At 35.1% G+C, this 15,543-nt stretch overlaps 1 protein-coding gene across 4 annotated transcripts in view; it reads right to left on the bottom strand.

The window, feature by feature from the left end:
• Positions 1 to 15,064, bottom strand: part of mtd (mustard) — a 123,772-nt gene extending 108,708 nt beyond the window's left edge. The window contains exon 1 of one of the 4 annotated variants that reach the window (XM_012362320.2): positions 14,474 to 15,064. In XM_012362320.2, coding sequence (XP_012217743.1) covers positions 14,474 to 14,493 — 20 coding nt within the window. In that variant the 5' untranslated portion in view covers positions 14,494 to 15,064. Of the gene's footprint in view, positions 1 to 3,236; positions 3,649 to 14,473 lie in introns of those variants that run through there. The other 3 variants (XM_012362323.2, XM_067355889.1, XM_067355890.1) reach the window with 3 other exon arrangements.
• Positions 15,065 to 15,543: the final 479 nt, after the last annotated feature.

Here is a 15,543-nt window from a genome sequence, read left to right as displayed (position 1 = left end):
GCGCCTACGCCAATTTCCACAGCCGGTGTTTTTCTTGTCTGTCGGAGAATCCCATTAAGAGACACGCGACATAGACCGCGAGACAAATCGAATGGCGCATTACAAAAATTAATGGAATTGTCGATCGAAAATGACTATCATTTACACATTTGCGTAAATTTACTTTATTAAAGCCAATCGTGTAAAATTAACTTATTTTTTCTGCCGCCAAATATTCTAGATATATATATTTTATTTCGTACATCGATCTCTACGCATCTGAGTCTACAAACCATTTTGCAAATTTTTTGACAGTGACAAATCCTTTTCTCTAGCAAATTTCGATGATTGGACACCAAAACGAATGCGTCAACTCGCGGCTTTCGGATATCGCCAGCCAGACTATCCTCGGCGTTATACTCCAATTTAACGAATTTAATTAGTTCGACCTGGATAGCTCTTGTTACCGAAGCACAAAGGACACAAAGCGACGCAGGCGAAAGGTATAACGAGAAAAACGCTTTGCCGCCAGTAATGAAATATTTTGCAACTTAATAATGTGCGCGCGCGCATTTTATTATTTCGCCGTGAACTAAAGACAGAATGACATATGAAATGTACTTAACGTTTAATATCGCCAGGATATGTGTGTTGTGATAATTCCCATCTATGAAAACTATGAGGAAGATACTTATGATTTCGCGGGATTCTACAGGTGCACTCGGTACATTTAGCCCTTTATACTCGAAAGCTATTAACGAGAATCGTATATACCATCTGCGCTGCGTAAAGGTGGTTTAATCGCCTTCCAATTAACGTTGGATTCGTCATTCTGTTTTCTCGAAATTGCGATGTTAACACGTAATAAATCTGTTTCTCGATGGATCAGAATTAGAAAAGTGCAAAACATGCTCTTAATATCTAAACAGATAAAAACGGTAATTTTTTTTTAATTTATAAAATATATCCAATTTTTTTTTAAATATATATATAAGTATACAAATTAGAATTAGAAAAAAAATTAGAATCTAAATTATACATCAATCATTACGACAAAATAACTCGCTCATTCAAAATAAATTTGCTAAAAGAGAGAAATTTTTAAAAGTGAAAAATTTAATATCCGACAATCATTTTTATCTTAACTTTTTAAATGTAAATTTCAAAGCGTGGATGGGGCGAGAACTCGAAAAATTTTTATCTATGTACTTAAAAAAAATCTCTATACGAAGAAAAGTTGAAACACGTCTTAAATTGACGCCATAAAACGCGACGTTTGCGTGATGCGACGCATCGTTTTAAATCGACGTTAATGCAAACCGTTCAGATGATCTCCGGCAAGGGTGAAGGTTATTATCCTTCGCTGGCAGGATTCCAACGGTCGAGTGCATTTGAGAAGAGTGCTTTCTCGACGTACTTAACCCTCGATAGATTGAAAAGCGATAAAGCTCATCGTCCCCCCTTCGCGACTCGTCACGACGATGCGCGCCTCAATGAATCCTGTTATTCGATCTCTAAGAGATCGACTCCCTCCTTTATCTCTTGCACCGTAACCAGTTTCAATAAAGTCTTTCAGTTGTGTTACCGCGTTGTCTTGTCATTAACTCCTTCCACGAGAGAAAGGAAGTGCCAGGAAAGATCGGAAAGACGAATTGAATCGAAGATTGTTGGGATAGTCCGAATGCCTTACACAGACACTTTTACTAGATAAATAGGGCACGTGGTTGAGACCTGCTTTCGAGAGGTTCCGTAAATAATAATGAAAATCAATTGAATCGCATCTATTGTGACAGCTACTTATTCTAATTTCAAATTAAAATATTTTAGATCTCTCAGATTTTTTTTGTTTTTTATTTCCCATTAATTATTATAGCAAAGATAAAATATAAATTTTTTATGTTTTTCATTGTTTAGATTAAAATATGATAACTCTACGCCCTGCCAAATATATTATCAAGAACATTTGTACATTTTTTGAAACTCTTTTCAATCTGCATCGTTTCTTTCTTTAAAAAAAAAATATATATATATATAATTTTTAAACAAGGTAGCGCATACAACAGAAGTAAAACAAATGAATAAACTTATTTCAACTGTCAATAGATACGAATTGCTCTCCAGGGCATAATTGCGCGGACTATCCCTCTCGTTTTAAATTCAAAATAATCACATGCCTCAATTTTTAGATGAAATAAAATAATGTACAGCCAATGTTAGAAAGGATCAAAAGGAAATCAACAAACCTATCGCGTACTCGCTCCCTACAAAATTCGTATTTCTCAACGACGTATATTTGTTTTCGATATTCTACCGACGAGGTGTATAAGTCAACGAACAAAAGTCTGCGCGCGCGAACGCGTGAGTGATTATCATCGCATTAATTGCCCATCGTGTGTCGGTGTGGAAATCGTTTTTATCGGCCTCGCCATCGCACGCGCGTAATAGGCGTGTTAACGCCTGTTTAATCAAGAAATGCTTCGGTTCTCGACGAGCCACGTTTAGACTGACCGTTTAAGGTTTACTCGCACGTCAATGTCGCGTCAGTAGTACGTCAGTAGCACATCAATTCTCTGTTGCTCTCATTGTTTACATGCAAAGATGCCCCAGGACCTTCGCCTTTAACATTTTCGCGAGTGCTCTCGATGTGCAGCTCTTCTGAAACGCCAACAAAAATCTTACAAATACCTAACGCAAATGAGTGGAAAGAAATCTTTTTCTCTTTTCTGCAATCATTATCAGATAATAAAAAATAAAATAAAATAAAATGTCCCTATGAATAATAATGTTATAAACACATTTGTAATAAACAGAAAACTGTTTACGACTATAAATATGAGAGTGTGTTAATTTTAATGACAAACTCTCCGGCCAATTTGAATTCTCAAAACGTCAAATGTCCACAAATGTGCGCTATTCATAAATATGCAAACATAATGTAAATTTATTCGTCCCATGAGTAAAACAAAGAATTCTTGCGCTTCATCGGGAAAAACAACGTGAATGATTCCGTTGTCTAAATCCGCAAACACAAAGCAACGTTCGTGGAGTTGTACATATATATTCGGATTAGCATTCTTTATACCATAATTTTTCTAAACCCGAGAAAACTATATTGAAGAAAAATTGTATGCATTCCAACGTAACTCATACTTCTATTCGCCTTTACTTAACTGGTCTCAAGAATTATTCAGAGACTAACTAATTTCCTGTTTTTTTTTTCTTTTTTTTTAAATCGCAACGCTGAGAGATTAACTAACCTACGGATGAAGTTTCAGGTCGACGCCGAAGAGAATCACACTAGCATGCAGCGTAACTCTTACGCGTGGTTAACCGTAGGATAAAGTTACCGGAGAGAGAGATAGAGAGAGAAAACTGGCTTTTCCCGCGAGATCGTAGCACTAATAGCTGCCGTCGAGAAATCCGCGGGTAAAGTCAAGCCGAAAAACTGATTACAAACAAGCGCGCGGCATGAACGAGATAACCCGGAACGTAGCGCGATCGGACAAAGTCCTCGCGGAAGGATCGTCGCGAGGTAACTGACGTTTCACCGATGTTCAAACGGAAGCGCACACCCTCCGCGCTTCGGGGCACCCTCCCGTTCTACCAGCGGGGTAACCTTTCCCACCCCTCGGGCCGAACGCGTCACGGCCTAACCCACCCTCGGCGACCCCAGGACCGTAGCCACCCCGTCGGGTGGAGACTCCACCTCCCTTCGCTGCTCGTGTGTCTCGCCCGCCCGTCCCTCACGACGCAGATGGACGGGATCTGTTGTCGAGTTGCCAACGGAATGGACTCCTCCTCGTTCACCCGCCATTGTCTTACTCGTCACTGTCGTCACGACGATGCATCGAGAAATTACATCCAAGAAAATGGATAGGAAGGAGACCGCTGTTGGTCCTTGAAGGATATATTATTCGTGGACCATTCCTGAGCGTCGTGAAGACCTTGCCGACGTTACGCCGATACGTCGTTATGCCGCTCCGGTAGTTTTAAAACGTTTTCACTCGCGCCGAAGAAATGGAATTGCGGAAAAGGCCCGGGAACCGGAATAATCATAAAATTAGCATATCTAATTCGTACTCGAGAAATGGTAAGTTGGAGTGTTCTCGAGTTATAAAAAAAAAAGAATCTAAATACTCGATTTTAGACATCACAATAAAAAAACGATCACTTCGATGTTAAACTCTTGCAAAATCCTGCGCAATATAAACGTCATTTCAGATACGATTTCCTGCATTAGCAAATGCATCGAATAATCGATAAAACTTCTCGCACTAATACAACCAATACAACATAAACAACGTACGCCCATACACATAGACGATAAAAACGACATATCGCAAATGATGCAACACGCATCAGCGGCGCGTTAAATTACCTGACTGACGCGAGCGGATACTTAATTCGTTCTCGATAACGCGCAAATCGGGTATATACACGGATTATCGTAACTTTCCCGAAGGCTGAAGAGGGTCAGACAGCCTCGGAGGACGGCAGTCTGCAGAGAGAAGGGTAACGAAAGGGAGAGAAAGAGAGGCGGTAAGAGGGCGTAGTAAACGGAGAAGTACTGTATATAGACTCGAAAAGCCAAGAGAAGAGCAGAGGGTTGGTCGATGCCGCAAGGTCGTTCGGTATCGACGGCCTCCCCGATCCCCGCACCCTACCCGGGTTGTCCCGATCCAATCGACGTTTCGTTACTCCGCGACGATTCATTGAGAGCCAGCGTGTGACAGACGTTTCTAACCATCGGCATAAATCACGCACGGTGCTCCCGAACCGCGCGACTTCGCTCGATATCTTGTCACCTTCTTTCCGTGTCGCGGCCAAGATATCGATGTATTCAATGTTGGGGTAGAAGATAATTACGCGACACTGCAATATTTTTTAACTTGCAAGATAATCGTTACAAGAATATCAAAAGTTATAATTACGTATTTAGCGAATATCAAATTAAAAGGAAGTAATGACAACCAGTTACATTGTTGAAAAATACCAGATAAACCGTCATTCATACGAAACATGTCGAAAATCCTAATAAAATATTGTATTTTCCGCGTATTGATATATTTATTATTCATGGATATACATATATTAATGTATTATAATGTAATATTTATGTATTATTTTAATACCTTCAAAGCTTAAAATTTATATATTATATAAATAGGTCTAATAAAATAATAACAAGAAAAAAAAATATTATTAAATATAAGAAAAGTTAAATTTAGACTACTAATTTAATGTAAAAATTTTCTTTAGATTTTAAGACACTTTTTGTGACGACAGCTAATTCCAACATTCCAATTACTTTATTCGGACCTTATCATAGAATGTGGTTAGAATCAATCTCGAATCTGATGTTTCAAGCAGGCACCTCGGCACTAGAAAGCTCATCAGCTGATCAGCTAATCGATAGAACGCGTGGTTAGATAATCGTGATTAAAAAGTCACATTATCGCGACATCGCCGGCACACTGTTCGCAACTGGCTAGTAACAGAGTCCGTCCCGCTATCTATTAATAGCGGAATCCCATCGCGGGAATTATTACTCTCGCATTATTACCACGCTAGCGTACATGCACCTCTGTCAATGTCAGTTTATCCGTAACCTCTCGCCACGAGCCGCGAGCAGAACATTATTGACGCACAATCCGAAAGCATGGCGGCGAGCGATGAATTAGCGTTTAATCAGGATCATAGATAAATGTATACGTAATAGATAGGTGTAAAGATAGAAATAATAAATCTATATTACATCTGCATTATACATAGATACTATGTACATACATTATACTTGTGCCTAGATACTTTCAGTAAATATCTGCGACTATATTTATTCTATGATTAAACACGTGAATATATCGGTAAATACGTCATGAAAATAGATCAACACGTATTAACGTATGTATCCTTTACATCATCGAGAATAAGGCAGCATGTACTTCGTCATGCAGTGTTCCGATTGAAAACAGCTGCGCGTCGCTATCGATCGTTTATCAGTCCACCATTAGCCGGCGGACGACTAATTATAATCATACCATTGAATATCTCTTGTAATTTTTATATAAAAGTGTGCGTCACGTTTTATAGAAGACCTTGGACAGTGCAAGCAGAGAATATGATAAAAATATGAAGCTCAACAAACCAAAAAAAAGAAAAAAAGAGAGAGGAGTGTTGAAACGACAAGGCCGTCGTTAATGAGAATTCAGACGACTTTTTTCCATCCGTTTCCCAAAATTGTGACCGAGATTTGAAAATAGAACTCGAAGACTTCATTGAGTATTTTTCCGGATGCTACATGTTTATAAAATCACTATTTCATAAGCTTCAGTTTACTAACACGTACTTGGGATGGAAATTCTTAAAAGTCTTGTTTGACGCACGACAAGATCTAGGAAACTTGTTATTTTTTTAATACTTAATACACGCTTAAGATATTCCATTAAAGTTTATCTTAAGATCGATGGAAATTTTTAAAAACTTGTGCAATTACTAAGAAACAAAAATTCAATGTTGTGTCAAGTTATTCCTGTTAAAGCAAAGTAAACTCATCGATGAGTTTACGGTTTCTCAATCCACTTTTAATTTATCTACCTGTTTTACTTCATTTCGTGTTATTCTGTCTCGTTTGTAATGTGAAACGTACAAAACTAAAACGAATAAAATTCATAATTTGTAAAATATTTAATACCGTTAAAATATATTTTACAAATTGTGAATATTCCATTTAATTCAGCTCTGAGCATTATATATAACACGAATGAAACCAATTAATCTCGCGAATGATCAACTATAACAAAAAATGATGATACGAAACGCCGTTTGTCGCCATTCTCATCGCGCGTTTGTGGATCATTCACGAGATTGCCAGATAAGACTCGGATGTGAGAAGAACCAGTTTACAGAAAAGCAGATGCAGTGGCTTATCCGGACTGTGAAAACACCCACACGCGACACGCGTCGCTCTCGCAGCTGCACATAATCAGCTACGGTCGCGCATATGTACCTAAGCAAATGAACTAAAATCCACCAGCGTGCCATCGAGTAAATGCTTGCGCGAGATGGACACCACCAGTGCTAAACACGCCGTGTCTTATCTCGACCTTCTTTTATCCGACTATTCCGTCACGAACATAGCGGTCACATTATTGCATTTTTGGCGATAAGTATTATGAAATTTTCCAAAGCGGTTGGAAACTTGATTTAAAAACTTGATTTAAACTTGATTTAAAAACAAAATAAAGTGTCAAAAATTTTAGAAAACTAAATTAATGGCTGAAAAATTACATGCTGTAGGCAAAAAATAGTAATAATTTCAATCATTATCATTACTTAACATTGTTTTTATTTCAAGTTTATGTTGATAATTTATTTTCTTTGTTAAATGTGTTAAATTTTGCAAATAATAATGTAACAATAACAGATTTGCTAAAAGAAGACGTATGTTTGTGATGCATTTCGATAAAGAACCCTATTTACCGATATCGATTTATTGAACATGCTGAATTTGCCAGATTGGAAGTTTCTGCAGCGCCGAGCCTTTGATACGAGATTGTTACTCTGGAAGACGAGTGATGGAAGGTAATGTAACCTAGATCACTTTATCACATTGCATATATCGCGATGACAAACCCCCAGTTTCGCTCGAAAGTCGAGATAGGATGGCCGTCTGATCGTTGCGGCCACTTGGGTTAGGTTGGTTCTCCAGTAACCTAACATTAATAACTGTTACACACATTGGTGCACTATATGCGATGCACACACGACTCGCCCTTGCATAAATCAAGCGGAATGGCGCATAATGAAAAATCGCTTCCTCCTACATGTCGATCCGCCGCGTCGCTTGGACGCGACAGAAAAGCATTTGTCCATCGGACATGATATCGATAAATTGAAGAAATTGGTTGGATGGAATCACAGCACGCCATAAAAATCAATAGAATTTTGATAAATTCAATTTTCAGTAGATAAACCATAGATATGAAAAACTATGTTTCATCCTAATCACGATTTTATTAATGTAAAAAGTTGTTGAAGCGTAAAGATCATTTCGAATACTTAGAATAAAAATTTTATCGGTTTCAAGTCACGATCGTGTGTGTGTGTAACTTGATAATAATGTTAACTATTTTTTGAATAATTGCCTTGGCGCATATAATGTGACAATCAGTTGAAAATAAAATATATTAAAATAATCCTTTTTCTTCCTTTCGCGAATTACTCGATAAAACACAAAAAAGGCAAAAATTTTATTTTTTAATATAATTTTATTTATTTTGAAAAAATTTAGATAAATATGATATATTATTTTCCTCCAATTTGTTTTCAAAATAAATTGCTGCTAATTAATAAGTATATTAATTTTAGATCAATATTCCGCCTAGTCATTTTAAGCAGAACTGCGGAAGCAAATTATCAAAACAGAATCATAACTGCGTAATTTACTGCAAAAGCAGAGAAATTATTTCTTACCTTTCTTGGTTGACGTCAAATGCGCGGAATAAATATGCGCCGAATTTCAGTGTTGCTTCTAATTAAAAATTGCATAATTTAGACGGCGCTCGACTAGTGCGATACGTGCGGTTAATGCGCCAGAACAATTATTTCAATGTGTAGCCAAGCAAAAAATATTCATTAATATCTACTATTCATATATATCGCTGTTTGTTCTATACACGTGTATTATGTGATGGCAAATATGTATTACAAACATATTTAAATATTCCTCAAGTCTGTGTCTGCGTTTGTTGTTGACACCGTCGTGTCAATGCAGACCGATATACATATACAAACGGTATAATAATTTAGATAAGAAGTGCAATATATACATCAGACTCAGGCAACATCAAAATTTCAAGATAAAGAATTCCCTCCAGCTCAAATTTTTTTTAGCACAGCTTTACTTGATAAAGAATTAATATACAGGGTGTCCCCAACTAACTGTATCACCCGTTAATAGCAAATTCCTGAGGTTATTTAAAAACGGAAATCTTTATATCAAAATGTTGAGACTACAGTAATTTTCAAACGCAAAGTGTCATTAATAAAATTGTCAAAATTATTGATTTTTATATCCTTACCAGATGAAAAACCTCAGAAATTTGCTATTAATAGATGATACGGTTAATCTGAGACATCTTGTATATTTTACATTATTTTTAAATCTATTTATCTATTCTCTTAATAAAAGTTTAAAATAAAACAGATTGGTTGACTTACCGGCACGATGCGCAGCAGTGGAGTTGTTCACAAGTTGATCTATAACATACAAAGTACATCCAATTATAGCAACGCTTAAAATAATTATATGAAAAATAATTATTACGTACATTAAACTTTTATTCATCTTTTATGCAAATATTTAATAAAGAATTACATATTTTTATCTAATAACCACAAATATTAAAAATTGCAATCTTTTATTAAATATTTTAAAGTTTCTATGTGTGTTACATTACGTAATATTTTACAAATAAGACATAATAAATAAATGATTATTTACCCTAAAGTTGCTCCGCTCACACCCGATTCTCTTCCTGAGCCTCCTCTTTCAATCCTTTTTGCAGTCCTTCAAAGCACTCACATGCATTCGCGTTGCAAACGCGTGTGAGTGCTTTAAAGGACTGCAAAGAGGGTTGAGAAGAAAAGAAGACTCAAGAAAAGCATCGGGCGCCAGTAGAGCAACTTTAAGGTAAATAATCATTTATCATTATTATCTGTTATTTGTAAAATATTGCATGTAATATATTATGTAATGTATCACATTTAGAAACTTTAAAATATTCAGTAAAAAATTTGCAATTTTTAATATTTATAGTTACTAGATATAAAGATATAATTCTTTTATTAGATATTTGCATAAAAGACGAGTAAAAGTTTAATGTGCGTAATAATTATTTCTTAAATAATTATTTTAAACGTTACTATAATTTGGATGTACTTTGTACGTTACAGATCAACTTATGAATAACTCCGCTGCTGCGCTCGTGCCGGTAAACCAATTCAATGTTTTATTTTAATATCATTAAGAAAATAAAGTTAAAAATAATGTAAAGTATAAGGTGTTTCAGACCAGCCGTATTATTCGTCAATAAAATTCAGATTTTTTAGATCTCTCATATAGCAAAAATATAAAAATCAATATGCGACATGCCTGAGCGTGTAAATTTTTGATAATTTAATCAACTTTAAACACTTCGCATTTAAAAATTACTGTAGTCTCGACATTTTGGTATGCAGATTTTCGTCTCTAAATGACTTTAGAAATTTTTGTGATGCGGTTAGTTTAGAACATCCTGTATAAATTGCTTTTTAATTGCTTTTTGTACAATATAAGTAATTGTGCATAAAAGAAAGTTAAATACAAAATATAAAGAAATAAAACAAAAATTTTATGGCATTCATTTCTCTCCCCGGTTACATCATTAATTTTCCTTACACATTAATATTATATTTTTTCTAAGTTAAGTTATTCCGATATTTTTGACAGTCTTTTAAATTGCAAATTACGAATCTTTTTGCAAACAGAAAATAAACTTGTATATTACGGTCAAAAATTTACAGATAAGCAACAACGGAAATAAAAGAACGCTCCTAATTAACATATGTGCGCTAATTGTGCGAGACAAATGGCGTGAGAGAAAAAAAAAACAAAATTTATCGACGATCTTGACATCTTTTCACCTCGTACTGAGTATATGCAAAGTATATACTGCGAGAAAGACGATTTGATCTTGCAAGCAGAGACTTCTCAGATAAGGCAACGTCTGTGCAAATAGATATAGCACGAACTTTAAGTAGCAAAACTTATCACAAAAGCGATGCCAGTAAAAAGTCTTTTAGTTTTCAATTACGATTACGATTTAGAACGATGTGAGCCAAGGTCATACATATATTTTATATTTAATACAGACTTTGATAATTATCAAGTTCAGAAAAAAAAATTCCAAATATTATAATGTCATAATGTCATAATGTCAGTTCCAAATATCATTATGTCTGCATGAACAAACTCGAAGTAAATAATATACAAAATTTACTAAATAAATGTGTATTTAAAATATTTTTATAAAACAAAATAAATAAATATTAATATATTAGAAACATTAATTGTATTTACTAATATTGTAAAATACATAAATAATAAAATATTTAAAAATAGCGTATAAAAATCTATAGCTACAAAAATACGCGAAAAATTATATAGAATTGAATTTATATTGCTAATTACGCGCGATTGTATATTCACGATGACGGACTTCTAAAGTTCGTTCGACCTCTACAACACAGGAATCGAACATGAAACATCCCTTGGCTCTCAATATTTCATCGTACGACACCCGGTATACCACATGTCCTGGTATTGTATACATCTTCCGGGGAATCTAGCCCAAATATCGACCGCTGCATAAAGTAAGGTCCATACTTGCAGAGTATGATATGTAATGCGATTCACATTGTAAGACTTAACGATCGTTTCAATTCCGTTCGAATTCACGCGAGTGAAAACTTGATCTATGAATAATCAACCTTTCTACACGACATGAACAGCACTGTATGAAAACTCTTATCGATTACTATCAACAGAACGTATCGCATAATCTAGTGGCTTAATCACCGAGTTTAGTTCTCGGTAATCAAAACGTCAATTAATTTCTCGATTAATCAAATTAAATTAATGGAATTAATTAATTATAAATTTATGAGCCATGTTATTAGTTATCTCTTGTCTAAATAATAACAACAATATATGTATATATGCATATATGTATATATACATATTTGAAATCGCAATAGCAAGTATCATAAAATATCATTGAATTATTTGATATATTATGCGCGTTACGGCAAACCATGCATAAACAGATACGATAACGATCACTGCCGAAGATCCAACTATGCAGCACAATGTAAGTATTGAGAATACTTGGAAGACAGCATTCATAACAAACCTTGTTTTTAGATACTACATTATTACGCACGTGTATGAGCAATACAGAAAAATACACGCACACGAGTCGAGTAAAATGTGTACGAGCGGCCACGGCCGTAGCACAGATCGGGTTTGAGATGTGCTTTGCACACCTATAATATACGTTTTTCCACTACCAAGACTTGCTATAACTTATACCATTAGCAACGAAAGTGACGAATAGAAAACTTTTGTAGAACGCAAATTCGATAAGTGTACGATCTACTTTAAATTCAACAGGCAAATAGAAAAAATCGTTAAATTCGATTATTATGTTAATAAATATACAAAAATAGAAATATATCTCACATATATATGCATATCGGTCATTGATGTAACTTTGTCACCGTCTTAAAACGCAAAAGTTTACGAACAACCGATAATAATAATGATTTTTATTTATGCAAGATAAGTATTACCGTGATGACATTTGATATTAATAAAATTTATATCATGTACGATATTAAGAGCTCCTCGAACTAACCTAATTCTTTTCGAAATCTATTTCTATCTTGTACACTATTGCTTCGGGCCCAGACTTTTTGCATTCGACCTTGCGAGCGAATGTTCATAATTTAGCGCTCATTACGTGGGCGTAGAAAAACCGTGATCCTCGTAGAAGATGCTTTCAACAACAGGCGCCTGTTTGACTTCGCGACGCTTTTCAATTCACGATGCTATCCGCAAAAATATATAAACGCAATTAATCATAATATCACGATTAATAATTATGCACTAGATATGTATTTATAAAAAAGTATCTTTTTAATGTTATTTTATATTATTTTATTTTATATAGAATCTTTCCAATAACATCCATTAAAATTGACTAAGGTTTGACCGGATCTATTTTTAATTTTGTCCCCAGTAAACAAGAAAGCTAAAATAATATAAATAATATATAAATAACGGAGTTTCTACAACATTTACTTCGTTAAACACGAACTTTTTATTAACACGACATTATTTTTATTTTTATTGATATTTTACATTATATTTATTGCGATATTTGACATTATAAACAAAACACCTCATTAATTAAAAGAGCTTTTATTTTTAGAAAATATAATAGAATAACGCAAAAGTAGATTTAGTTGTGTTAATGAAGTGTTGTCATATTTCTATTTAAATTTAGTTAATTTCTAAATAGTTGATATAACTATAATATTGATTGTGACAGACATTCTGAATGTAAAAATCGATGACACTCCGACACTGTAAATTATATATTTTATGCTGCTATTATTTATATCCGTAGAAGTGTAGCAGAATATCGAATAGAATAAGCCATTATGAGATCGAACATTTCTTTTTCGAATTTGCGTCACTACTTGAGACAAAACAAGATATCAGACGCTTTATTAAAATTCCGTGTAACGAGAAATTTCACCTGAATACATTTGCACATCTGTAGAATCACAATTATACATATAACATAGTCAATTCAGTAATCAATCTGATGACAGCTTAATCAGTAAAGTATCAAGTTTCAATACAGGGAATGTTCGATTCGCGTTCTTCAAATTAATTCGAAGATATCGCGCTGGTGTTAATCACATTTTTATATCAGACGACCTTCGAAGTGACCTTCGAAAAGTGTCGTATTTCTCGAACACAAATAAATTAAGAATGAAATCCTCTCAAGTAAATTCAACTTTAATATCTTTCATACTATTCCCATACGGCAACATCGCCGCAGTATTCCCCTCGTTCTCGAGAACGATGACGTACGTCCCGGAATATATTGGGTGTTTGAAAGCCCGTTTTAGCATCTGAGTAACATCTGATTCAGTGACGTTGGTTAAACTCAATCTGAATTTAACTGACTTTTAATTATTTTTTTCTTTATTTCCAAATTTAAATAAGAACAAAAAATCAGTTGATTTTTAAGACACTCTAATTTTTCTATTATATCATTAATATATCATTTCCATTATACTATTAATGTACCATTAATAGGTATAATTTTTTTCAAATATAAATTTTTTAGTTATAACAAGAAACTGTTTTATTTAAAAAAGTTGTTAATGCTTTAATCGTGCTTAAAAATGTTTCGCCAAAAAATGTTCGATCTCATAATGACTTATTCTATTCGATATTTTGCTACACTTCTACGGATATAAATAATAGCAGCATAAAATATATAATTTACAGTGTCGGAGTGTCATCGATTTTTACATTCAGAATGACGATGGTAAACACAACGAATTTAATTTTAAAAAATATTAAACTTTTCTTATGCATCATAGATACAATATTTGATTAAGACAGCGAGAAATCGGAAAACCATTTCTCTCAAATCTTAAATTTATTTCAAATCTTCAGGTTGATTAAGTTAAATTACGATTGATATTAAACAACGTTACTGACACCAATCGTTAATGTTAATCAAGAGAAGACCAAGGAGTCGATATCGAGTGGAGATCCTCGATTCAATTCAAGTTTCGACGTATTAGTGCGTCTCTTCGCACAAGTTTGCCTTTCGCAGCGCAAAGTAAAAAGAAAGTAAAGGAAATGACTCACATTTTGCTGTGGTCCGCCATCCCCAGTCAGCCGTATCCGCTGTTGACCGCCCTCTCGAGCCCTCTTGGCGGTGTGGAGTCTCTTCCTCCTCCTCCTCCAGCGGAGCTTCGACGCCTTTCGGCGGACACCCTGGTGACGCTGAGCTTCCACAAACGGCGAGAAATGTGATGGGTGTCGAGGACGGCCGAGGATCTCGTCCCCGAGGACGTGATAAAACGCCACGACGATCACGCGGGAAGATCGCGACGCGGTTGCATTGAGCCGGTTACACACGGCGAAGCACCACGCAACGAATAATAAGAATCAGACGGGGAGGCAAGGGGAAAAGAGAGGAGAGAACGGCGGCGAAAAGTGACAGGAACGCACCGCGTGCAGCGAATTTCTCGTGGATCTCGCGCCTCGATGATTTTCCTAGCGGCGTGATGTACGCGACTGGATCTCGATAACGCGGAATGCGATGACAATAGCACTGCGACGTTCACAATTCGGTGGGAACCTGGGGCGCGTTTACGCACCGGTTAAAATACAATTATGGGACGCCTCGCGACCGCTCGCGACTCGCGCGGCACGAACCGTCATCGATTGTTGACGAGCGGCGCGCCTGCAATACTGCCGCCATCTATTGGATGCGGTGGAAACGAATTGCGGGTATGTTGATAAGATAGAGTATTTCGGAATAACGGAAAATATTTATAATTATACAATTTGTGTGTGCTATCATAATTGCGTGTAAATGTAAATAATAAACAAATTGTAACGGCATGTCGTTGTACGTGCGTACAACAACATAATTATCGTGAATTATCGTGCCTGCTATTTCATAATTAACAGAGATTTTAATTTGGATAGTTAATTGATTTTCAATTGACATTTATATACCAATATTTGTTAATAATATATAAGTATTTTAAATCAAATATATTATTCATTAAAAGAAAAAGGTATATAATTTAAATTCCGTTAAAATTTATTACTGTATAAGTTAGAAATTTGAATCATTGATAACTCAATTATAAAATGAGCAATAGAGATTATTCAAATAGTTATAAACATTAAAATGGAATTACAGT

This window comes from Linepithema humile, chromosome 5 (genome assembly GCF_040581485.1).
Source record: "Linepithema humile isolate Giens D197 chromosome 5, Lhum_UNIL_v1.0, whole genome shotgun sequence".
Classification (NCBI taxonomy): domain Eukaryota; kingdom Metazoa; phylum Arthropoda; class Insecta; order Hymenoptera; family Formicidae; genus Linepithema; species Linepithema humile.
The sequence above is the reverse complement of the archived record's forward strand: the minus strand, read 5'-3'. Positions and strand labels throughout refer to the sequence as shown.